This window comes from Mobula hypostoma, chromosome 9, assembly GCF_963921235.1.
Source record: "Mobula hypostoma chromosome 9, sMobHyp1.1, whole genome shotgun sequence".
NCBI lineage: Eukaryota > Metazoa > Chordata > Chondrichthyes > Myliobatiformes > Myliobatidae > Mobula > Mobula hypostoma.
Window position 1 is genome coordinate 105,220,989 of NC_086105.1, and position 27,119 is coordinate 105,248,107.

The window sequence follows — 27,119 nt, forward strand, 5'->3', positions numbered from 1 at the left end:
CTAAAAGCCTCGTAAAGTCCACCAAACTACCCGATTCTGCTACCACCCCTGTTAACCTTTTCCAGGCACCTATCACTCTGTTTAAAAAACAAAATTGCCCCTCACATCAACTTTAAACTAACCCCCCCCCCAAAAAAACACACACACCTTAAAAGCTTGTCCAATGGAGTTTAGGATATCTACTCTGGGGTAGCATCCACCGCTTTACCCTCTTCAAGCAGCTTTGTCACCTCCTCAAAAAATTCAGTTAAGTTTGTAAGTCGTGACCTGCCCCGCACAAAACATGTTGACTGTCCATATGCAGGACACGTTCTTCCAAAAGTTCATGAATCCTATTGCTCAGTGTCCCCTCCAATTACTTCCCTACCGCAGACATGAGGCTTGCTGGCCTATAACTACCTAGCTTATCCCTATTTCCTTAAACAAAGGCACATTTCCTACTCTCCAGTTCTCCGGGACCCTGGTGAAAGGATTTTCAAGACCAAGCACGGTTCCTCAAATACAGTTTTACCTTATTGCATTTGTTAAGTCGTGAGTCTGGAAATCCCTCTCGATTAAAAACAGACAACACTCACATGAGGTTGGCAGCTGAATTAGAACAAAAATGGCAGCAGTGTAAAGCATTTTCTAATGGTAATTTATTTCTTATGCTAAATCATGTGGAATAAAGTGTTTACTGTCCTGTTTGAATAATTTTATCATAGTTTTTATTTAAATCAATATTTAAAACTAGTACCATGGAAGATATTTATTTGGGTTACTGGCAGCAGAGAGTTAAATATTAGTTTTGTTCATTATTAGTTTCTTTTTACATGCTGTTTTTGATTTCTATTTTTTTATTGTATGGAAGTACAGGTACTAATATCTGGAATGATCTGTGCCAACAGGCAACATTTGAGGCAGAAGCCACAATGAAAATCAACAAAAGAGATGCATTGACATTCCATGGACAGTATCAGAATAAATCAACTGACACAGCTTTTTGGTACCTTGTACATTTTGATGCAGACCATAGTTTACAGGTACACTGAAATCCTATATAATGTAATTTGGTTTGTAGTTCACTGCCAGGTATGTGTATTCCTTGATTCAAGAACTTTCAATTTGCGCGTTTGTATTGTAATACCATTTACTTTTTGTTCATTTATAGCTTTATCTGTTGCTACTTTGGAATAGTACCACACATTTCATGCATAGAAATGCATTTCACCAAAATTCTCACAATGCATTTTGCTCTCACTTTTTCCATATACAATATATAATTTTAACTAATGTTTCCCAGGATTGCACCAAGGAATAACAGTATTAGCAAAATTGTGGAAATGTTTTTTGTTTCTAATTTCTCATTTCTTTTTAATGAACAGCTACAAGCTCCACATATGTTAAAGCTAGATGGAGAATTGTTTATGATGCAGAGCAAGAATGAAAGTTTTAATTATGGAGCTAATTGCAAATTTGCCATCAACAAGCTGGATACCTCCCAGGTAAAAGGAAAAGTGTTGGTTGAACGTTAGGATATTCATTTTATTCCCATATGAAAAACTTTGGTGGTAACTAACTCCTTACAGCAGCTGATTAACCCTGTGCTTCCTGGAAAGAATGCAAGATTTAGCGCGAGGTGTGCATGTGAGTTCAATTTCAACATCTAAGAGAAGTTTGGGTAGGTACATGGATGGTAGGGGTATGGAAGGCAATTGGCCCAGTGCAGGTTAATCATAGTAAGCAGCTTAAACAGATGAGCCAAAGGGCCTGTTCCTGTGCTGTAACTTTCAATGACTCTCTGACTATGCAAACTCAAACATCTTGCATGGTGGCCTCAGTATTTTCAGACCATCAAACCTTTTGTGGGCCTTTTCCAGAGTTCGCGCTTGCTTTTATCTTTGTTCTTCCGTTGTGTGCCTTTATGGAATGAATGCTGCTGAATGATTTCATGACACTGCGTCTTGAACTTGCCCGATACAGGAGCACGAGGACTGAGCACAGCTGTAGTTCATCTGGGTACTCAGCAGGCAATACTTCACATATTCCTTAATTCGTTCCACTTCAGAAACATACTCAATTCACCCTCAGATATGCTGATAGAATAATTTCTCTAATGCTTCTTTTTAACACTATGAAGTAATCTCTCATCCTCAATTGCATATCAACTCTCTCAGGATGAGGTACTGTCTGTATGCTTTTCAGGATTGGGTGAAACATAAGATGTACTCTTTAAAATTCACTTAAGATCAATCCTAGTTCTTGTATTCTCCATTGTAAAAACGCACATGAATAATAATAACGAACTATACAGTGCGACTGCCCCCCTTACTTCACAGCTCCCTTCCATCAAAGCCAGTTTTAGTGTCAGTACTTACTGTGAGAGTAGCAAGCCTATATACAGACCAAAGAATCATCACTGATAAATGTTGTGAAGTTTGTTGTTTTGCAGCAGCAACATTAACAAATACTATAAACTAATAATAAGAAATATAAAAAATAAATAGTGCAAAAAGGGAGCAAAATTGTGAGGTAGAGTTCATGGACATACAGAAGTGTGATGGTGTAGGGGAAAGAAGTTGTTCCTAAACACTGAGTGCGTGTCTTCAGACTTCTGTAGCTCGTTCCTGATGGTAGTAATGTAAAGAGGGCATTTCCTGGGAGGTGGGGGTCCTTTCCTGGGAGGTGGGGGTCCTGAATGACAGATGCCGCCTTTTTGAGGCATCATCTTCTGAAGATCTCCTTGATAGTGGGGAGGCTAGTTCCCAAGGTAGAGCTGGTTGAGTTTACTGCTTTCTGCAGCTTCGTCTGACCCTGGGCAGTGGCCCGCCATACCAGACAGTGGTGCAGTCTGTTAGAATGCTTTTTACAGTACGTCTATAGAAGTTTGCTGGAGTCTTTAGTTACATTCTAAATCTCCTTAAAATCCAAATAAAATATAGCCGCTCGCGTGCCTTCTTTTTGATTGCTTCAATGTGTTGGGCCCAGGATGAACATCTGAGAAGTTGGCACCCAAGAACTTGAGATTACTGACCCTTTCCAGGCCTGATCCCACAATGAGGACTGGTATGTGTTCTCCCAGTTTCCCCTTCCTGAAGTCAGGAACCCCCCCGATGCTAATGGCTCAACAAAACATGACATGGTGCATTCAGCGCCAAATGAATGATCAGGGTAATACTTCAGTATCATTGATTGGTTCATTGAAGATAACCCATCACAGGGTTATCTCAATCTTGCTTTTCTGTAATTTTTTACATTTGTTTTGCCATCTCTAAATGTACTCCTTTGACAGGGTATCTGTTCGTAACCTATTGGTTTTCCTACAATGGCATGTTCAAGACAGATGTAGGCCCTTCCTTTTATCAGCTTCAGAGAGGCTTCCATTCACCATCAATCCTTGATTGCATCAAAGAATGAATCGTAACTTGGTGTCATTACTCTACCTGCCTTGTTCTCCACTGTGCTCTGTGGTAAATTTCCATAAAGTATTTGAAAGCACAGATGAAGCCATAGAAAATTACTCTTCCATCCATCTATACTGGGTTTCTCAGTTGCTTGCTTAGTTTAATGACATCCCACTATTTTGAATATCTTTAAACACCTTAAAAAAAGATTTGTTAAATTACATTTTTGTTGCATAAAATATATCTTTGAAAAAGTCCTTTTCTTATCATGATAATATATTCAGATGTAGAATTTCATTTAATTGGTGAAATTGTCATTCTTGGAATAAATACTGAATCTATTCTAAGGTATGAAGTCTTTATCATTAAAACTGGCCTTCAACAATTAAACTGCTTTTTTAAATGCTCTTATAGTAGTTCTTTAATGTGATTTATTATTGACCATTTTTATTCAACCAGTTTTCTGTTCAGATGAATGGCTCTTCTAATGAGATACAAGTTTATTCCAAGTTTATTCAGCCCCACCAATCACCAGTACCATACACTTTCCAGGTAACTACCTTACATGCTCTGTATCAAATAGCTTGAGTAGATCCCCAAACTTTTTTGCACCGCGGACCGGTTTAATATTGACAATATTCTTGCGGACCAGTCGGCCGGGGCACGGGGGGGCAGTGTGCAAGTAGGGTTAAACTCACCTCAACATATATTTTACAGTTAGGGTTGCCAACGTTCTCACTCCCAAATAAGGGACAAAAGTAGCAGTCAAATCCTGGGACACTTATGTTTACCCCAGGAAAGACCACCATGACCATGAAGCCTTGCGCGGGCACCTGTGTGCGCATGCATGACATGCGCATGTGATGTGCGCATGCGCATATGTGCCGATTTTTTCCCCCCACAAGTCAGTTTTGCCTTCATCTTCCTGACTATACTGTACATACATTATTTCTACTTTATATAGGCTGTGTATTTATTATATCATTCCTGCTTTTACTATATGTTAGTGTTATTTATTTTAGGTTTTATGTGTTATTTAGTATGATTTGTTAGGTTATTTTTTGGGTCTGGGAATGCTCAAAAATGTTTCCCATATAAATTAATGGTAATTGCTTCTTCGCTTTACGCCATTTCAACACGAAAGGTTTCATAGGAACGCTGTACCTTAGCGGGGGAAATACGGGACAAGGGTGGTCCCGTATGGGACAAACCAATTTAGCTCAATATACGGGATGTCCCGGCAAATACGGGACAGTTGGCAACCCTATGTTCAAGTTCAACAGTGCGTGACAGGGAATGAGGAAAGGTGCAGCTGACTCATATCGTTTCCTCACGGCCCGGTAGCACATGCTTTGCGGCCCGGTATCGGTCCACGGCCCAGTGGTTGGGGACCGCTGGAATAGATTATTGTTTGGGAGCAACACAGAAGGGCGAATGGAGTAGGTAAAATTCTAAGATAGAAACAGAACCAACTTGATTTTCCTCCCGTACTTTTTGGGGAAATGAAAGTGCTATGATTCTATAAGGGATAATAATTACTTTTGATGTATAGTCACTCTTTGTAGGCAAATAGAAAGCTAATTAGCACACAACAGTATAGCAAGGTCTGATAATAACAATGAGATGGAAGCCTTGTTATTGAGGACTGAATGAGAGACAGCAAAATTCTTAAAAAGTAATTAGAGTCTTACTGGTCTATAACCTGTAAGCCAACTAATCAAACAAGTGAGCAGTATATCTTGCAGATTAATTTTCAAAAGTTAAAATTAGTACAGTAAACTAATGAGGTGATTCCTTTACTATGACTTGCTACAAGTCAAACTAATTAGCTTTAATCTGATTTAACACTGGAAATGTTCTCTATATAAACAGGCCTATGCAACAGCAAAGAATTATGGTGAGACTAATTACAATGGCACGTTCTATTTACACTGCAATGGTAAAGACTTAATGGTAATGGAGTTTGATGTTGTGAATGAGAATGAAAGGGATGTCGGGATTCTGGGCATTAAAGCTGCTCTTCGTCAGAGCTTGCTGGCTGGACCTATGAACAACCTATTTCAGATAACAGGGAAGACATACGGTTCAAGGTAAATTGTGCAAAGTCTGTTTTAGAGAAATTTCAATGTGCTTTTCAGAACTTCCGTTAAAAGATTCATAATTGTGCTGGCATTTAAGTAGTTTTCCCACTCCATTGCGCCAATAAGTGTTAGCACTCTAGATGCAGATTTGCTTCCAATTTAAGCTTCACAAGTGTTAATTTAACTATAATTCACACTCAGCAAATAGGGTAGCATGGTAGTTCCTGCATCGAATATGCAGAGTGGGTATTATTACGCTTTATGTAGCGGTGATTCTGGCCCAGGAAAATCCAGCTAATGCACGAATGGGAAACCTAGTTTCCCCATCAGCACATTATCTCTACTTGTCCCACAATATTTGAAAGGGCTCTCAAAGATTTTCAGGTTATTTGGTGATTGATTACAGCTCCGCATTCAGCACTGTCATCCCCTCAAAACTGATCAGTAAGCTCCAAGACCTAGGCCTGACTCTCCTTCTGCAACTGGATCCTCAGTTTCCTCACTTGTGGACCCCACTGATTTCAGATTAGCAACAACATTTCCTCCGCAATCACCACCAGCACTGGTGCACCACAAGGCTGTGAGCTTCACCCCTGCTCTGCCATCTTTATACATATGTCTGTGAGGCTGAGTACAATTCCAATGCCATATTCAAGTTTGTAGACCATACCACTGTTGATGGCCAAATTAATGTCAACTTCCAGCAACCATTCCTCCCTTCCTCATTGAGAATCTATGTCTGCCTTAAAAATTTTCAAAGCCTCTGATGCAATTGGCATAATACTTGAAACAGAATTCCCTTCCTTAATGGACACAGATCATTGAGAAAGAGAATACCAAAGACCCACAGTCCTCACAACGTACCTCATTTCTGTCTGACTGGGAGTACAGAGTATACAAGATGCAGAACCTTTTCTTTTTAAATGGTTCTAGCTTCAATTAGAAAAGGAAACATCCTCTTGAAGGAGGATTGGCATACCTTAGGATCTTAATAATTAAGAACATTTTAAAAAAGAATTTCATTCAATAAGGGTTGGGGCTGTTTAGAAGGCTATTCTGATGGATGAGGATCAGGCTTTCAGGTAAGCCAAATGATACCTCTTGCATCTCATTACTTGTCCACCAACCTTCACTTGTAGGCTGCCCAGTCAAGTCCTAATCTTCTTCCCCTGGTCCTTAGTTTAGAGATCTTGAGCTGGTTATTTAGGAACCATGTTTTAGTACAGTCTTGTGGGAAATTCCCAATGCACATAGTGAACTTTTGTCTCCTTATGGAAATTGTTTCCAATACTGTGCTAGTTGCATTTTGTATAAAGCATGTCAACTTCGGGGGAAAAATAATCTGAACCATATTTAGAAAGAATTTAATACAAATTTGACTCAAGAAAGTGAGCTTTTTCTCATCTTTTGAGCCTCTAACTGGTAAAGGTTACTTTTTATGACAGGTCCATAAAAAAAATTACGTATTCTATAATCATTCTCCTGTTTAAAGTTTTTCACATAGACTTTACTCAAACAGTGCAAACTTTGCAGATTTTGAGAATTATTTATCTGATGGACTAACACACAAATTTTGCCTGATTTTAGATTCCTACTAATTTCCATTCTGCGGTTTGATGAGAAAGCTATTGATGTGGATTTTATGGGTTTGAAAGAATGCCAGGAAGGTTTGCTTATGTCATTGACTGGAACGTTTCAGCACAATATGAATAACGGGCTGAAAATCCCACAATTCTTGCATCTGGATGCAACTTTAAAACAACAGAATAATACCAATAAAGGTAATTTATCAACAGTTGTTTACACCATTTATTACTGCCCTAAAGATTACTTTGTTTTGACTTGTAGGTTTGTACTTTATATTGTGCATGTTGGATTTGTGTAATTTTCAGCCAGTTGTTTAATTTTCTACCTATGATATCGGATATACATAGAGTTTTATTGCTAACCGTGATGTCACCTGCACAGCCATGCATTTTACAAAAGCACAATGTGTCTTCCTGTACACGTAGAAACCAGCACATACTCGCCCGTACCAGGTGTAAATTAGGTCAGGCTTCTGCAGGTATTCTTAGTTACCTGCACAAATCATTAACTCAACTTTACACAATGCAGAAACACCAAAGGAAAAGCCCAAATGAGTCAGAATGAGGGTTTATGACATTTTTTGATAAATATTTAAGTGTTGAGGTAATGAAATATCTTATTTGTAACTCATGACAATTTAGTCTGTGCCTTCTCACAGAACTTGCCTCATGAATGGATTTGATAAGGCTGAATCTGTCTGTTTAGAGTTGTTGTGCTGAGGTCAGCTCACTTATATGATTCTCTCTATTATGTTTTGTAACTTCAAACCATTAAATTAATTCAAAGGATGACATGGGAGCCCAAAATGTGAGTCAAACTTTGGGTTAGCTTTAAGTGAGGTGGGTATGACATCAATTTCTATGTATAACCCATAATTAATTATTTAAATATACAGGAATGCTTAATCAACCAATTTATACACAAAATTACTCAAGCATTACTCAAGTATTAAATACACAGCCCTCACCCCAGATATCCATTATTAAGACCAAGCATGTTTACCACTAGTGGAATGTATGCCTTGGGCTCCCGTGATGTGTGGTGTATAAATAAGAACATTATGCAATGGGATTTAATAATAATGTACTGCAGTAAAAGGCTTTGTAATAAACCACTAATTAGTGTGTAACTTGTGAACAATAAATCCAATACAACTGTAAATTTGCCTGAATAGAAGAGTGTAAAAATGTTGATTGTCAATTGGTTGCTCATGTAGCATCTTTTCTGATCTCCATTTATTCATTATAACCCATACCATCACCTTGACCACCCCCCCGAATCCCCCACACCCCATCACCACTACCTTATTCCTCAAGAATACTGCTGTAATTGACCACAATCATCTGCATTAATTAATTATTGGAATTAATTTATTATAAATGAAATGAAAGTTCGGGCTAATAACATGAATTGATCTCACTCCTCATATGCACTCTTTGTGTTTTGTATATTAGGTTCCACACATCTAACAAGCCCAGATTTGAATAATTTCATCATATGCAGCTAATTGTGGCAATTTGAATAAGCTTCAAATTATTTGCATATTTACTATTTTTTTAGAACAGAGCTCTTCCATTTGAAAAAAAATACTAATCTCAACAAGAAATTTGATTTTGATTTAGCTTCAGTTTGTGGCACTATTATTTTTCATCTCTGTATTCAGTAAAATGTTTGTTGTAATGGCATTGTTAAAATATGTAAACATTTCCCTCAATGATACCATTTGTGATGGTTTGCACTGTAGGATATGTTTAGAAAACTCGCTAGATGTAATAATCAAGACAGCTAAGTCAGCTTGCCATTTGCACCTTTGTTACAGAGGGGCTTGGGGCCCTGATATTACCTCAAGGATTATGTTGACCCTTGGGAACAAATGATGTCAATTTTCAAGATTCGAAGTTACAGATTTTGACCTTGGCAACCCTAGTTTTAATGGGCTATTTTAAACATTTCCTGGGCCAAAATATCAGCCTGGAATGTCTCCCCTCCCACCCACGAGACTCACCAGTACCAGTCTGCAAGTTGGTACCTGGTGTTATGGAGTCACTAACTTTGAATTTGTGTCCTTTGCATCCATGGAAATCAATACAACATGAACCTCCATTCTGAAGGTCTACAGCATTCTGAAGTGAGGTTCATCCAAAGACTCTGGTATGTTTCAGATCAAGTTGCAGGATGATTGCAAAAACACTAGAAAGGATACAGAGGGTAGCTATAATGCTGCAGAAAGGTTGGGAAGGCTGAGTTGTTCACGTTAGTTCGAAGAAGCTGGGGAGAGATTTAATTAATATATAAAGATATAAGAGAGATCTAGATGGAATGCCTTACAAGGGTTATTTCTAAGAGCTCTGTAGCCTATATCTAGCAGGCGCTGTTGAGGTAATTGATTAGATGTGTCAGAGGCTGTTAAGGGAAAAAAACTATTCATACAATGCTGGGTGCCGGAAACTTTGTGCAAAAGCATGTTAAAAACAAAAATCTTTCTATCACATCAACTAACACTTGGATCAGTGCTTGATGTGTGAGAACCTACAATATTTCGTACCAGGGCTTCAGATCATTCCTACTCCCTCCCTCCTTTCAGGCAATGAGTTCCAGCTCCCTACAGTCCTGGATGAAATCATATTTCTTCATCTCCTCTTTAACTTGCCTGTAGGTGGTATCAAAACCAAAAATATCTAACCACATGCTATCGAGTTCCTTTCAACATGAACTCACTCTGAAGCAGTGATGTTCTAGAATGATTCGTGTTAAAGTTGTTGCCACCAATAAACCTCTAAATATACAGGAGTGAGTGTGGGTAACTTTTGGCGTAAAGTCCCCGGTAATCAGAACGAAATTTTAGATGCCTCTGAGAACATATGCTGATCATTGTTGATCATTTTACTATGGATTGCCCTGATGAGAGGCAATAATATTGCCTAGAGATTTGTTGAATTTCCAATTAAATGAAAAGCAAATTATAAGACCCTTTCGAGAAACTCGTGGCTGTATCCATAGCTTAGCGATGCAACCTGGTAATATCTGATTATTTCATTCACATTTCCTTATGCCAGTCAGTCCATTGAATTTCTGCTGGCTGTTACTTATTTATTTCAGACTAACTTGGATCAAGAGCAATCCTTCAGTTTGGATTTCACAATTGCTTCTGGAAATGTTGTCAGTCTTGATGAGTTTAGCTGTAAAATGTGTTTTATACATTATTGAGGGCATGCTAGCAGAATACTGTATCTGAGATTTTTTTTTTAAAAGATGGAATATGTTTATGGAGAGAACATTGGAGTTATTATTGGGGTCAATGACCTTTCAACACAACTGGTCCTTTTAGGTCCTTTCAAAGGAATGCAGGTTCTCTATAGTTCTGTATTTGAAAATTGGCATCAACATTTGGATACGCAAACACGAGGAAATCTGCAGACGCTGGAATTTCAAGCAACACACATCAAAGTTGCTGGTGAACGCAGCAGGCCAGGCAGCATCTCTAGGAAGAGGTACAGTTGATGTTTCGGGCCGAGACCCTTCATCAGGTCTGCTGCGTTCACCAGCAACTTTTATGTGTGTTGATCAACATTTGAATGTTACCTTTATGAGAAAGTAATGCTTTATATCCAATTTTAAAGTAAGCAAGTTGAATGGTAAGTAAGAAACCATGGACAAAGATATTGAGCTAAATCTTCTGTCCAGGTGCTAGTACTTCTGCCAGACTTCACTGTGTTTCTCCATGGATACCCCATTGCAGGTGCAGGCTTGAACTGAAGGTGACAACTTCTGATCTGATACTTGTATTGCTGGCTTTCCTGTGTTGTATCAACAAGTTTCTCATGGGCCCTTAGAGTGCAGCATGAACCCCTGCAAACTCTGGGAAGTCTGAGTGTGTGTATATACTGACGACAATAGACCGGTTCCTTTCAAATGAATGGGCGAAATAGGCTGCCAAGTAAATTTTTGGGGCTTTTAAATTTGTTACACTCGTGAATTTCATTATTTCCATGTGTAATTTTAGTATGTTTTAAATAATTTTAAATTCTTAATCTCTGTAATATTTCCTGGTTGGTTTTGAATATGAATGAATGCCAAAGGCATTTATAAATGTTCAATTTCATTGACAACTTTGACAGCTGGTAAACTTGGAAGTGGTGCTACAGCAGAACCACCAGCGAGTGGAGTCCCAGGCCATACCCTTCTGTAGGGATTTGACCTCCCACTGAAAGACTAAGTGAGAAAGAAGCATTACAGGCTCCCAGCAATCTCCGGACAGGAAAAGTTCTGCCCTATACTTTCTCCTTGCCACAATGATCCTGTTTCATCCCAGTTGTTAATAATATTTACTTACTGCATCTTTGCTTACAGCATTGTTTTGAATTACTTATTTTGTTTTCATGGTCCATTGCAGGTGACCTGAAAATTGAAGTTGGAGACGTCCTTTACTGGCTGCACCTTCAGAATAGCAATACCTTCAGCAGCACCACTGCCCACGAATTGATTCTCACATTGACCCAAAACGGCAGCACAACAATTCCAGCAATGACTGAGTTTAAAGGACAACTGGAGCTGGGCCAAGAATTAAGACTGGGCCAGGCTTGCTGGCAAACTGATAATAGAACAATATGCTTCCAGCTTTTACAGGTGACCAAAACGAATCAGACAAAGGTCACTGGCAAAGTATCTCACAATCTGGAAGAACTGATAATGACAGGTATGTGTTTTTTATGGCAGCTGTCAGCCAACTACCTTTATGCATGCTACATGGACCACTGTCCTCTACCAGATCCCTTGTTCTTCAGCCCTTTACTTCTTCCACCTAACACCTTCCAATTTCTCACATCATCCTCTCTACCCACCTTGCCCCCCCACCTTCTCACGTGGTCCCACCTATCATCAGCCAGCTTGTACTCCTTCCCCTCCCCCACCACCCTATTCCGGCTTGTGTTCCCTTCCTTTCCAGTCCTGATGCGTGGTCTTGACTCGCAATGCCAACTGTTTTACTCCCCTTTGTAGATGCTGCTTGACTTGCTGAGTTCCTCGAGCATTTTTTGTGTGTTGCTCCAGATTTTCAGAATCTTCAGAATCTCTTTTGTCTCTAAGTATAACTCTGTTTTAAATATCTTTAAGCCTATTATATGTAATACAAAAAAAATCCTATTTTATTTACTAACCTTTGCCTCTTGTGCTAAAAACATGTGCAGGATCAAGCTCTTCAAATCATCTTTGGCCCATTGTACATTGTCACCTTTATGTGGCTTTCCAGTTGCAAAGAATTTGAAAGCCAAAGTCTTCCTAAGAAATCCAATTACTCTGCAGCTATTGCTTCCAGATGTGATTACCTCGGGAAGTCTGGTTAGCAGATCAGATGTCACACAAATATGCTGTCAGTCAAATGCTCTACAGAAAACACTAGCAAATCCAATGCTGCTCTATCCATATGTGTTTTGATATGTGTGCAGTAGTTTATCCTCTTCCCAGGCAAAAAAATAAAATGAAAATATTGGTCATGGGGTATCCTCTTTCCGTACATGTTTATGTAATATTGCAGGTGAATCTACAGAGGCATGTTCTAAGGTCGCACAATTCTTACTGGGGATTGATTGGGACCTCACCTCACTTATGCTGACTCCTCTTAACTTGTAGCTTTCCCAAAACTACTTTATTAGTCTGCCAACCCTATGAGATGAAGGGTGACACAGTTAGTAGAGCTGCTACCTCGCTATTCCAGTGGCCCTGTTTCGACTCTGACCTTCAATTCTGTCTATGTAAAAATTGTATATTCTCCCTGTGGCATTGTAGGTTTCCATCGGCTGCTGCAGTTACATCCCCAATACCATTCAGTCTGGTGTTTTGTTTGGCCACTTTAAGTTGTCCCTAACGTGTCGACATAGTAGGGCCAAGTTAGGTAACCTTGGTTCCTTAAGGTTGTAACAGTCATGGGTGGTAAGGGGAAAAGCTCCCACTACCTATTAAATGCTCCTAATGGCGTACGCCTCAAATAGCCTCAGACAACCAAGTCCAGCTCCTGGCCTTCACGTGTGGCTTAGCTACTAAGCCCAGTGGAACCATTTCTACTGACAGGAGGAGGGGCAAAGGCTTGTAACTGGTGCCTAAAAACCAGTCACTTCAGGCAGCTGGGGCTTGTCAGCCGTGGCAGCCCATCTAGGAGAAGGGAAACTCTGATGTCAAACCTCAGCTGCATCGAAGCTATACCCACTCGTGGGTGAAGACTTCAGGAGTAAACCCCAAGGAAAAGTCCAGAACTGGAACCCCTGAGGCAGTCCTACGTTGAGTTCAACACTGACTGGCAACTCCTGGATCACTGCTGGTGCCAAATTGTGCCGGCCGTTCCTTTGGATTCATCAGCTGTGCAGAGGGGGGAGCCTGCTGTCTGGGCAACAACTTGCTCTCTATATCGTACTGCCCTGGCCTGCATAAACATCCATGGTCAACCAAGACCAATGGAGAGCCTCAGTGTGTAGACAAGTGATGGAATCTGAGGGGAGTTAACAAGAATCTGTGGAGATTAAAAACTGTGATGAATGACGTTTCACGTAAATGGGTTGTAGACAGTTGTCACAGATTCACTGGGCTGAGGGCCTGTTTCTGTGCTGTACAATACAACAATTTTATGATGCTATGCAGTAACATTTTCCTTTGCTCGTTTAACAGTGTAATTCCGTAAACCTGTATTGATTTGATGTTGTTAATCCAATGATTTTTGCTTGTTAACCACATTGCAATCTGTCATGAAGCTGGACATTAATGTGCTGAGGACAGTGCCAGCCCCTGCTTGCCTTTCTGTAGTCACACTTGGCCTTTGTGGCTCTGCAGTATTGAATAGTCTTGAAGCTCCAGAGCCACGGTGAGATCTGGCAAAGTGAAATGGACTGTGGGAGGCAGACCATGATGGCCTACCCACAGAACTACCTGGTGCCTCATTGCTGTCAAAAGCCTTTTGTAACTGCCAAAGTCCATTAGCAGCATAAAAATGTCGTTCAAATGGATTTAAATAATTAAAATAAACTATGTTTAATTGAAAATATCTTAACCTGCTAGAAATTGAGTGAAAGCATAAAGAAAAAATAACAAGGTATGTACATGCTCTCACATTTATAATCAATGTTAGTATTTGAACAACCGTGGTTGTGTTATTGTTTGGTGTAGAAATGAGCGGCCAGATGTTACTGTTTCTGACCCCACAGCTCGGTGCCTTCGTGCTCAGCTGCTGCACTTTTGAGAATGATGTCACTGCTTTCCAAAAGAAAACTTCTGCTGAGAACAAAGCTGTTTCATCCCCGTCTATTGTTTGTTATCATTGGATATAAGAGTGCAGAATCTCAAGTTCAAGATAGACAAGGTTTCCCCAGGTTTCAGTATAGCATCATTAGCATAGGATTGCTTGTTTTGTTTATTCATGCAATAGGATCAACTTATGAACTTTTAAAAGTGAAAATGTCATTTCTATATTGTTACTTGGCCCCAAAAATGTCTTGTATCAATGACCCTGAAATTCCGCTCTGTCAGTTAAAGTGTTGGGCTTTACAACTGTGAAATATCAGTTGAGTGTTCATGTTACTTTGCTAATTCATTTAAATTTCCTTTTCCTTTTTCCCCCTCTCCTCTGAGAACTGAAAACCTTGCAGATTATCAGCCAGAAGTCTTTTGTCTCTTGCCAAACTGAGCTGGAATTCGCTCCTGAGCTGATGATGGCACATCCTCCTTTAACAATTTATTAAGCATACCAGGAAGCTCTTGTTCTAATGCCATTCTGGGAAATATCAACCGATTTTATCTGGGGTAGAAGTAGCCAGCAATTGGGCTCAGTTTCTCAAGGCTCTGACAAGTTTTGGTTCTAATTCTCCACCGTGACTTTAGAAAAAGAATGTTCACATGTTAATATCATATAAAATTAGGTCTAACATTTTTATTTTGTCAGATAAAGTCCATGCATTCTGATTTAGCAGATTATGTGAAAAAAGTGATTGTGTCTGAACAGAAGTCACCGTTGATGGCCACGTGGTTAATTCTGAGTATTATTGATTAGGTTTACCTTCTGATGGCGAGCTCTCTCTCAGTTATGACCATGTGAATAACAACCGTGCAGTCAAAATGGAAATACAAAGTGGCAGTAAGCGCATCCAAGCTTCAATGGAGATGGAAAGAACATTTCGTGGTGCTCCCATTTACCAGCTCACAGCCAGTCTTCTGCACAGTGTGGAGGAATTGGAAAAACTTGGTCTTCCACTCTCATGCACTGGCAGCTACCACTATCAGGTGAGCACAAATATCACCTCCTGTACACTTCTAAGCCTGGTTCTCCAGTTTGTGTTCAGTTATTATAAAGGCAAAACTATGTCTTCCTATCTAATTTCCTCTATCAGCTTTTAAGGTTCAGCACTAAAATGCTTCATTCCATTGTTTACTTCCAACAAGTCCCACATTCGCTTTATTAACATCATTATTTTCTCTGTTCCATTGGCCTGTTTGAAACTGCTGTGTCCCTTGATGTTTTTTAGTTGTCTTCCCATGATCATCCTCAACTCCTCAAGCACAATCCTTCTAATTGACCTGCAATCTTGCTACCTCTACAGATGAAACATGCTTTATTCTGGTTCCACTTACTTCAGCCTTTACCAACCTCTTCTCAGCCAGCACCATCATTTAGATTGAATTTTTCCCTGCCTCATCTCTGCTCTAGAATGAGAGCAGAGATGGGGATGGCCTAATAGTGCAGATTGTAGAGGGAAAAGAAGGTTCTGGATTTGGGCGTTGTGTAATAAACCAGATTTGATTAGGGATCTTAAGGTTAAGGAGCCCTTAGGAGGCAGTGATCATAATATGATAGAATTCGTCCTACATTTTGAGAGGAAGAAGCTAAAACTGGTATCACAGTGAAGTAAAGGGAACATTAGACATGCGAGAAGAACTGGCCAATGGTGATTGGAAGGGAGCGCTAGTAGAGATGAAGGTACAGCAGCAATGGCTGGAATTTCTGGGAATAATTTGGAAAGTGCAAGATCAGCTCCTCCAAAAGAAGCAGCATTCTAAAGGAAGAATGAAGTGACCACACCTGACGGGAAGTCAAAGACAGTATTAAAGCAAAAGTGAGGCTGTACAAAATAGAAAAAAAATGGTGGGAAGCCAGAGGATTGGGAAGGTTTTAAAAACCAACATAATGAAACTAAGAAAACAATGGGAGAATAGATGAAATATGAAAATAAGCTAATCAATAATATAAAAGAGGATACCAAAAATTGTTTTCAGATGCAGTATATAAGCAGAGGCAAGAGTGGACATCGGATCACTGGAAAATTCTGCTGGATGTAGTAATGGGGAACAAAGAAATGGCAGACAAACTAAATGGCATCAGTCTTCACTGTGGAAGACACCAGCAGCATGCCAGAAATTTGAGAGTGTTTGGGGGGTAGAAGTGAATGTAGTCACTATTACTATGGCAAATATGTTTGAGAAGCTGAAAGGTCTGAATGTAGGTAAGTCACCTGGACCAGATAAACTACATGCTAGAGGAGATTGTTGAGGTAAGGGTAGTGATCCTTCAAAGGTCACTAGATTCAAGAATGGTTCCAGACGAATTGAAAATTGCAAATGTCACTCCACTCTTTAAGAAAGGAGGGAGGCAAAAGAAAGGAAATTTTAGGCCAGTTAGCCTGATTTCAGTGGTTGGCAAGATATTAGACTCATTATTAATGATTAAGTTTCAAGGTACTTGGAGGCACATGATAAAGGTAGGGGTAAGTACGGCTTCCTTAAGGGGAAATTTTGCCTGACAAATCTGTTGGAATTCTTTGAGGAAATGACAGGCAGGGTGGACAAAGGAGAGTCAATAGATGTTGTTTAGTTGGATTTTCAGAAGACTTTTGGCAAGGCAAGGTGCTGCACATGAGGCTGTTAAACGTGTTAAGTGCCGATGGTATTACAGGAAATGGACTGGCATGGACAGAAGATTGGCTGACTGTCAGAAGGCAAAGGGTGGGAATAAAGAGCTCCTTTTCTGGTTGGCTGCTGGTGACTAATGGTATTCCACAGGATTTGATGCTGGGTAACTACTTTTCACATTAAGTGTAATAAATTTAAACGCAAACAACAGGAATTCTGCAGATGCTGGAAATTCAAGCAACATACATCAAAGTTGCTGGTGAACGCAGCAGGCCAAGTAGCATCTATAGGAAGAGGTGCAGTCGACGTTTCAGGCCGAGACCCTTTGTCAGGACTAACTGAAGGAAGAGTGAGTAAGGGATTTGAAAGTTGGAGTTGCCCCCTCCAACTTTCAAATCCCTTACTCACTCTTCCTTCAGTTAGTCCTGACAAAGGGTCTCGGCCTGAAACGTCGACTGCACCTCTTCCTATAGATGCTGCTTGGCCTGCTGCGTTCACCAGCAACTTTGATGTATGTTGGTTGAAGTGTAATAAATTGATAGCTTTGTGGCCAAGTTTGCAGATGATACAAAGATAGATGAAGGGGCAGGAAGCGTTGACAAACCAGGGAGTCTGGAGAAGGACTTGGATAGATTAGGAGAATGGGCAAAGAAGTGAAGGGTGTTTACAGTGTAAGGAAGTGTATGGTCATGCACTTTGGTTGTAGGAATAAAGACATAAATTATTTTCTAATGGGTCAGGAATTTAGAAATCAAAGGTGCAAAGGGATTTGGATTCCAAATGCAGGATTCTTTAAAAGTTAACTTGCTGGTTGAGTTAGTAGTAAGGAAGACATGTTCAATGTTGGCAAGAAAGAATGAGCTGCCATTGGAGAGGCAGTTTGAAAAGTGTCGAATGAGTAATTCTGCTCCGGTCTTGTACTGTCTCATAGATCTTCTTTTATGTTCCTGCCACGCTTCCCAATTTCTGTACAATTATTAACTTGACTATGGACTTGGAAGGTTAACTGAGCTCTCTCTACAAATGCTGTCTGGCCTGCTGAGTATTTCCAACATTTCCTGTTTTTATTTGGCATTTCTATTGTGTGCTGTATTTTGCTTTTGGATCTGCAGGTGTTCATTTTGTGACCATGCTTCTGCAATATGCATTTGTCTACGCAGTTCTTTCCACCTTACCAGCTCTCTTTCTTTTTTTAAAACCTCTCCAACTCTTTCCTCCATAACCATGCTTTTGGAGTTCCGTCCTATCATCTCCCTGTCTGTCGACAGGTATATTACACCTGTTACATATGATATGTAGCAGGTAGACACGCTATTAATAAATATACCTATTAATATGCCTTTAAAATATAAAGCTGTATTATAATATTGTCTATATAATAAGTGGGTATGCATCACAGGAATGACTCCAGGAATGAAATGGTTACCGTATGAGGAACGTCTGGCAGCTCATGGCCAGTATTCCCTAGAGTTCAGGAGATTGGCGGGGGGGGAGGGGTGGGGTGGATCTCATAGAAACATTCCGAATGTTAAGAGGCCTGAACAAATTAGATATGGCAAAGTTATTTCCCATGGTAGGGGAGTTTAGGACAAGAGGACATGACTTCAGGATTGAGGGACATCCACTTAGAATGGAGATGTGGAGAAATTACTTTAGTCAGAGGGCGGTAAATCTGTGGAATTTGTTGCCACAAGCGGCTGTGGAGGCCAAGTCATTGGGTGCCTTTAAGGCAGAAATAGATAGATTCTTGATTAGCCAGGGCATCCAAGGGTATGGGGAGAAGGCAGGGAAGTGGGGATGACTGGAAAAATTGGATCAGCCCATGACTGAATGGCGGAGCAGACTCAATGAACCAAATCGCCTACCTCTGCTTCTATGTCTTATGGTCTTTTATTCTAATAGGCAGGTAATAAATAGGTCGAAAGGCCTATTCCGTGCTGTATCACTAAATTAATTAATTAATTAATTAGAATCTGCCTGACTTGCTGAGTTCCTCCAGCATTTTGTGTATGTTGCTTTGGATTTCCAGAATCTGCAGGTTTTTGTGTGTTAATTCAATTAAATGTAGAGCAACACACACAAAATGCTGGAGGAACTCAGCAGATGAGGCAGCATCTAGTGAAAAGGGCAAACAGTCGACATTTCAGGCCAAGCCCCTTCATCAGTACTTTATAAAGTATAATGGTACATCGTAATATAAGCAATATTATAATGCTTGTTTATACGTACAATGTATAAAGGCAATATTATAGGGGTACGTTTATATTATATCTCAAAAATGTCTGCATAGTTAGATGTCAATCATAACTAGACATAATATAGAATCTTTTTTTTGCCTTAACTAATTGTGCCATTTGTCTTGTAATGTAAGTGTCTATATTTATTCCTTCATGAATATATTTTTAGTGGAGAAAATCAAAATAAATATCTGGAAAACAAGTCCATAACTTTGTCTAAACCATGTTGAGTACAAAAATTTTGTCTTAATGTTGATTCTTACCTCAGTAATCATAGTGCTAAATTGAACAAATATGTTATTAGGGAATGCTGCTGCCCAAATTAGAAGATGTATAAATGAAAGATTAAGTGTAATGTGCCAGTAATGGTACAAGTACACTGAAATTTGCATCTCCTGAAAGGGACCTTATAGATATGAATCTCAAAGTTCAAAAGTTCAAATTTATTATCAAATACATGCTGTATATGGCACCATTTACAACCCTGAGATTCATTTTCTTGTGGGCATTCACAGCAAATACAAGAAACTCAGAGAACCAATGAAAAACTGCACCCAACAGGACAAGCAAACAACTAATGTGCAAAAGGCAATAAACTTTGTAGATACAAAAAGAAAAAAGAAGTAATAATATTGAAGTAATAATAATATTAAATAAATAAGCAATAAATATTGAGAACATGAAATGAAGAGTCCCTCACGGTGAATACATACTGTAGGTTGTGGGAACACTTCAGTGATGGGGCAAGTGGAGTTATCCCCTCTGGTTCAAGAGCCCAATGATTGAAGGGTAATGACTGTCCCTTAACCTGGTGGCGTAAGTCTTGAGCCTCCTGTACTTGATGACAGCAGTGAGAAAATGATGGTGGAGGTCCTTGATGGATGCTGCTTTCCATGTAGATGTGCTCAATGGTGGGGAGGTCTTTACCTGCGCTGTATCCACCAAATTTTGTAGGCTTTTCCATTCAAGGGCATTGGTGTTTTCATACTAGGCCATGACACAACAAGTTAATATAATTTCCACCGCTCATCTATAGAAGTTTGTCAAAGTTTCAGATAACATGCCGAATCTTCACAAACTTCTAAGGAAGTAGAGTTGTTTCCGTGCTTTCTTTGTCATGGCATAAAGTGCTGGACCCAGGATAGATCCTCGGAAAACACCAAGGAACTTAAAGTTGCTGACACACTCTACCTCTGATACCCCAGTGAGTACTGGCTCATAGACCTCTGGTTTCCTCCTCCTGAAGTCAATAATCAGCTCCTTGCTCTTGCTAACATTAAGTGAGAGGTTGCTGTTGTGCCACCAATCAGCCAGATTTTCAATCTCCTGCCTATATGGCAATCTCCCTCCTATATACTGATTTGACACCATCTTTGATTTGGCCAATAATGGTGGTGTCATCAGCAAACTTAAAAGTGGCATTGGGGCTGTGCTTAGCCACACAGTCATAAGTATAAAACGGGTAGACAGGGGGCTAAGCCCAGGGGATTGTGGGACACTTGTACTGATGGAGATTGTGGAGGAGATGTTGTTGCCAATCCAAACTAACTAGGGACTGCAAGTGAGGAAATTGAGGATCCAATTTCACAAAGAGATACTGAAGTCTAGGTTTAAGCTTATTGATTAATTTTGAGGGAATGATAGTACTGAATGTCGAGCTGTAGACAATGAAGAGCAGTCTGATGAATGCATCTTCACTGTCCAGATGTTGAGTGAAGAGCCAATGAGACGGCATCTGTTGTGGACCTGTTGTACTGGTAGGCAAATTGGAGTGGATCCAAGTCACTTCTCAGACAGAAGTTGATAAATTTCATCACCAACTCTCAAAACAATTCATCACTGTGGATGTAAGTGCTACTGGATGATGGTCATTGAGGCAGGTCACCATATCACTCTTAGGCACTGGTATAATTGAAGCCTGCTCAAAGCAAGTGGGTATCTCAGACTGCCAAAGCAAGAGTGAACACTCCAGCCAGTTGATCAGCCCAGGTCTTTAGCCAGGTACCCCACCTGAGTCAGATGTTTTCTGTGGGATCACCCTCCTGAAGGATGCTCTCACATCTGCCTCAGAGACTGAAATCTCTGGGTGAAGGTGCTTCCATGTTTTGGTGGTCAAAGTGAGCATAAGAAGCATTGAGCCCATCTGGGAGCAGCCAGGATTATGTAGGAGAACTCTCTTGGTAAGTAGAACTGTCAGCACTTAATCATTACATGTTCCAGGTCAGAGGAACAAGAGTTCAACAAGACCGCTGCTTCGGAGCTCCAGAAGGAGTTTATCATGGAACCCAGACCTCCACCTTTTGCCTTCTTCCCAACTGCAGTCCAGTCCTTCGCTTGTATCAAGAAGCCGATGGGTCTGATCACTGAATCTGTGTGTCGTGAGTTAGCCATGTGTCCGTGAAACACAGTACACAGCATTCCCTCATTTCCCTCCAATACAGAAATTTTGCCCTTAGGTCCACAATTTTGTTCTCCAGCTAACAAGATTTGCTGTCAAGATACTGGGTGGAGGAAGTTTCATACCCTGACATTTTAGCCTGGCTTGAACTTTTGCCCTCCTCCATCTCTTTCAGCCATGATGATCTCCTTTTGTCCACTTGAAGTGCCATACCTGCATTCTTGAGAGTTAAGTCTGCTGAGTCCTTTAGAAGATGATGAAATCACTAGTTCATTAGGATGGTTCAAAAGAATGTTACTTAAAGGGAAATTGTAGGCTGCGGATTGGAGTGAGAGTAGTTCAGATGAAGTATATTTAGAAGTTTTGTAATCCACCTGAAAGGCGTCGCTGTTTTTCGCCAGTGCTATTTTGCTCAGTCTCTTCACTACATCCATATATAGGATGTCAGCGCATTAATTAGGAAACTGTCAGCTTCTGCAAAGCAGCTAATGATCCAGTGGTTAAAAGTGTGAAACTGTTTTGCAGTATTGCTAATCCTGGTTTATGATTGATTCTTTGTTATTATTTTAATATATTGGAGGCATTCAAACAATAATTAATTGCCTGCAATATGCCTAGATCCCTCTACAATAATAATTTGAAAAGTTATTACATCAGTTGCAAAACATTGGACTTCATAGTGAGGTTTAGTTTATAGGAACCTTGTTTATTCTGAGTTTCTAATCTATATATATTGTCTTCTATGTTATAATAACCCTGATTTTCTTTTTTTAGCCTCGTATATCTCCTATTTCCACAATTCAATTTTGTGTTGGACTTGAAAGAAAGAGCTTTAGATTCCTTATGCCTCAATTTAAGTGTTAATCTTGTCCCCTAAACAGAATCTGAGAAGCGGATACATTGCCAGTGTAAATATGAGATTGGAGAAGCAGCATCTCAGAGCAGAAATAGAGCAGAGGAGCACCATGAGAACAACGGAGGTCTCTTTGTCATTTAACCATGATGTAACAGCGTTGTCCGATCAAATACCGGCGACAATTCAGGTAGGGTTATGAATATTATGTGGAACACACTGGACTACTATATTTCTTGTATCTTTTTTGTCAAGCATTGACATAATTTTTTGTGAGACATTGATCGTGTGGATAGCCAAAGGCTTTTCCCTAGGGCTGTATTGGCTAACGTGAGTTTTAAGGTGCTTGGAAGTAGGTACAAAAACGATGTCAGAAGTAAGTTTTTCACACAGAGAGTGGTCAGTGCATGGAATGCACTGCCAGCGAAGGTGGTAGAGACAGATACAATAGGGTCTTTTAAGAGACTCTTAGGTACATGGAGCTTAGAAGAATAGAGGGCTATGTGTTGGGGAAATTCTAGGCAGCTTCTAGAGCAGGTTACACGGTCGGCACAAAATTGTGGGCCAAAGGGCCTGTAATGTGCTGTAGATTTTCTATGTTTCTAAGCACCTCATCACACATTCAGATCTTTATGTGTCATTATGTGCTAAATGTTCATCAAACATTTTTTGATTTCTGAAAGCAGTCTATTTTTCTCTTGTATCATTTTATGAATTATTGTTTTTGTTCATTCCATTTAAATTAAGCTGCCGATAGCATCAAAAACTAAAAGGAAATTATTGCCAAAATGGTGCATAAGTTGGGCAAAATCCGGGATCCCCCAGCACAGCTGTTACTTCATGAGAACTAATTAGTTCTATCTTTTAGAAATTAATGGAACATATTGATAGGCATTTTCAGTGGAAAGAATAGAATCATTTCTGTAGTAACATGTACATTCACTTCCATTGTTTCTGGCTCAAATCAGAAGCATCAAACTTATTCTCAATGTATCTAGTGTGGACTAGTGGAATCAGGTGGAATGCACTTCTGTCAGTAGATAATGGCAATAGTGCGTATGATATCAATGGAAATACAATAAATTTTCGTTATAATACATTCTGTTGAAGTTATGAAGTATAGATAGTAACATACACATCCATTAGTGAAATATAGTTGTATATGCTACCATTGATATAAAATATTATAGCACAGGCTAAATCCAACCACTTTTGTGCCATGGATCAATACCATTATGCAAGTGGTCTGTAGACCCCAGGCTGCAAACTCCTGAATTAAATGTATCATGAATGTGTGTTGTAAACTGCATTGTCAGCTGCATCGAACTTGAGCAATCTAACTGCACTGAACTGTTCTGCATAGTTTTTGACTTTGTCACCGCAGATCCTGTAGTGCAATGCTTTCCAAACAGTTGTCTGTAGGCAGTTGGGCTGGGGGAGGTACCTGAAGAAGGGGATGCAGAAAAAAGGATATGGAATTGGATTTTAATGGAAGAGAAATGATGGCATACTCTTTTCAAGTCCATCAGTATTGACTAACCTAATGAAGTAATGACAGGTATATTTTTATTTATTTAAAGCAATAGAAATGTAGAGAATTTAATAAGTTCACAATCCATAGAGACTCTCTCAAGGTCAGGCATTTCAGTTGGAAAATCCATATTGCAGAGAAAGTACTTGGTAGAACAAATAGACAACCATATATTTTGTCATTAGGCTGGTTTCTCATTAATAATCTATTCTTTCTTTCTTTTTCACTTTACTAAGCTATCTGTTTCTAATACTTTTTTGTCTTTGTAGGTAAACTGCAGTGGAGAGGCTTCCCAGAAGCTGCTTCTGGGACACTGTTCTGGAAGTGTTGGCATAAAACCTTTCGAGGTACAGATTTCTCTTACAAAACGACGCCACCGATATTGCTCAGTCCTAGAAATAAGGCATAACAAGCAGGGTCTTAGTTTCAAGGGTTGCATGAATTTAGTTCCTAGGTGGAAGTTAAGAGCAAGACTCCTTCATACTTTCAAGTTATTGTGGTCTTTGGGTTTCCCGAGAGATACACACGTGCTGACCTTTTACAATAATGATGCATGTAAACAAGCGGCCATGTTTGAGGTCATGGCTGATGGTCATAAGGTTTTAACAGATGGTGCATTTTCAAATAAACCACATCTCGAGTGGCATTGGATGGGCTCTTACTTGAGGCCAGGTAGTAAATCTGTGAATAACTCTATAGAAGTTAGAGGCTTGATGAGACCAAAGGGATGTGATTTGACAGGATCACTAAGCACATTGTCCAAAAATATGTTCACTATGTTGAATGTTACCACAAAATGCACCGATTCCTATGGTGCCAAAATCAAATTGGAACACAAGGTCAAGAGTGGGAGAACTAAAAGAGAAAAGAGATTTGCCTTTCAAGCAGAAGGAGAGGTTAAAGAGAATCTCTACACAGGTAGCTTGGAGCTGCAGGACAATGAGAATTATTTCAATACAAGTGGGAAGCTCCTTGCCTTGATGAACAAAGCTACATTAACTTGGACTATGCAGCAGAGAATGAGGCAATTGAAATCCTTTGAGATTCCTGCAAGTATACAGTCAGAGGGTGTGGCATATTTCAGAAGTAATTCCATTGGAATAGCTACAAATGTAATATTTGATGCAAAACCTTTCACGCTGAAACTGAGAGGAACTTGGGGCAGAAGAAATCGATTGGACCTGTTCCTTCAACATGCTGTTCCGACCTGGAGAAGTTCGGGAATACCTGACAGTAACAGGATAATTGCAGAGGCAGCTACATTTGATAACAACATGGACATCAGTCTGGAAGCCACAGCAGGTTCCTGCAGAATTACTGCAAACGGCCAGCTTACCAGGGGCACCTTTACAAAGTGGAAGTTGGAAATTGTCAACCTGTGTCCTTACTTAGAGGTAGAAGGAAACACGTGCACAGATGAGGCACTTGTTTCAATATTTTTAATTATTCTCATTTATCTTCAGTTCTACCCTACATTCAAAGTTGTGCTTGAGCAGTTCCTACGTGAAAACTAACAGGCTAAAAGTGAAGCTGCTGTGTATGTATACTGCAATTAAACATGATGCTTACCAATGATACATTATCATATGGTTTCATTTGGTCACAGAATGAAACAATTTTCTGTGCAATGTTATACATGAGTATTAAACATTATAATGTTCATTTCATCAGTACTTACCTGGCAGAGGTGACTGCCAGCATTGATTCAACTTTCTGCTTCCATTTAACCTGATCCTCCTCGATCTCTGCCAACTTAGATTTGAACAGTTGAAACTGCTAAATTCCTCTCAAGAATTTGGGTGAAAGTTTCCCACGGGGTACTGGTTTAGATTTTCCAACTGTAGAAATGCTCCTGCCTTTCATAAAAGCACAGGCTAATTTAAATGCTCTCATGTGCAAATGTTTAGCACAAAGGGAACACCTATAGTCTGAGTCAACATGGATTGATGAAAATGAAATCATGTTTGATTGTTCTATTGAACTTCTTTGAGGATGTGACGAGTAGAATAGATCAGAGTAGACCAGTTGATGTTGCTCATTTAAGAGTTTTAAAATTTCCCATACAGAAGGTCGGTCAACAAGGTTGGACACATGGAATTGGCAGATACATAATTGCATGGATTGAGAACGGTTAGTAGTTGAAAAACAAGAAGTTGGAATCAACTAGTCTTTTTTAGCTTGGCAAGCTGTGAGAATCTCAGGGATTTGATGCTTGAGCTGCTGCTATTCACAATCTATATTTGGCTGAGGTGATCAAATTTCATATTTCTGTTTGCTGATGATACAAAACTAGTTTGAATTGTAAGTAGAGAGGACAGCATAAAGAAGTTTCAAGTGAATAGAAACAAGTTGAGGGAGTGAGAGCATTGCAACTGATAACGTAATGCGGCAAATTGTCAGGCCAATCACCAGTGCTGGGAACAGAAATGTAGATTTTGTAATAGCATTACAGGTTGGGAGATGTTAATGCTAAAATGGACCTAAGTGTCCTAATATAAAAATCAGTAAAAATTAACTGCACCAAGAAATTAGGAAGGATAATGGTATGTTGACAATAATTAGGTGTTCATAAGAAGTCTTCCTGAAATTATGTAGGGCCTTGGTGAGACCAGACCTGGAGAACTTTGTACTGTACATTCTTTGTCCCCTTACCTTTTTGTCATTGGTTGAGTGTAACAAAGATTCAACAGTATGTTTCATGGGATGGTAAGAAGAAAGAGTGTGGAGATTAGGCTTGCATTCTCTAGAGTTTATAAGAATGAAAAGTAATTCTTATAGCACAGGATAGAGGGCATGCAGGGAGAATGTTTCCCTTGGCTTAGGGGTCACAGTCTTAGAAAGAAGGGTTATACCATTTTGGAATGGGATGAGGATAAGGTCTTTCACTCAGGGTGATGAATTTTTGGAATTATTTTCTGTATACTGCCTGTAGTATTCTCAGTCACCAAGGTTATTGAGAACAGAGGCTGATGGATTTCTGGATCAGAGGATATGAGGAAGGTTTAGGAAACTGGAGCTGAGGTAGAAGATCACCCATAGTCTTCACAAGAAGTAGAACAGATTTGAAAGTTTAGAAGGGTCATTCCAAGAAATGCCATAAATATGGGATGCTTGATGAATGAACTGATACGTATGTTGGATAAGTAGATTTTTCTTCCACTTTA

General features: G+C 39.7%; 1 protein-coding gene across 1 annotated transcript in view; it reads left to right on the forward strand.

Annotated features, from left to right (window-relative positions):
* LOC134351914 (uncharacterized) overlaps positions 1-27,119 on the forward strand; it is a 201,738-nt gene that overhangs the window by 74,752 nt on the left and 99,867 nt on the right. The window contains exons 19-27 of the mRNA XM_063058828.1: positions 888-1,022; positions 1,365-1,484; positions 3,843-3,935; positions 5,256-5,473; positions 7,052-7,245; positions 11,445-11,747; positions 15,084-15,313; positions 22,453-22,614; positions 24,225-24,302. Of these exons, the coding sequence (XP_062914898.1) occupies positions 888-1,022; positions 1,365-1,484; positions 3,843-3,935; positions 5,256-5,473; positions 7,052-7,245; positions 11,445-11,747; positions 15,084-15,313; positions 22,453-22,614; positions 24,225-24,302 (1,533 nt within the window). The remainder of the gene's footprint in view (positions 1-887; positions 1,023-1,364; positions 1,485-3,842; positions 3,936-5,255; positions 5,474-7,051; positions 7,246-11,444; positions 11,748-15,083; positions 15,314-22,452; positions 22,615-24,224; positions 24,303-27,119) is intronic.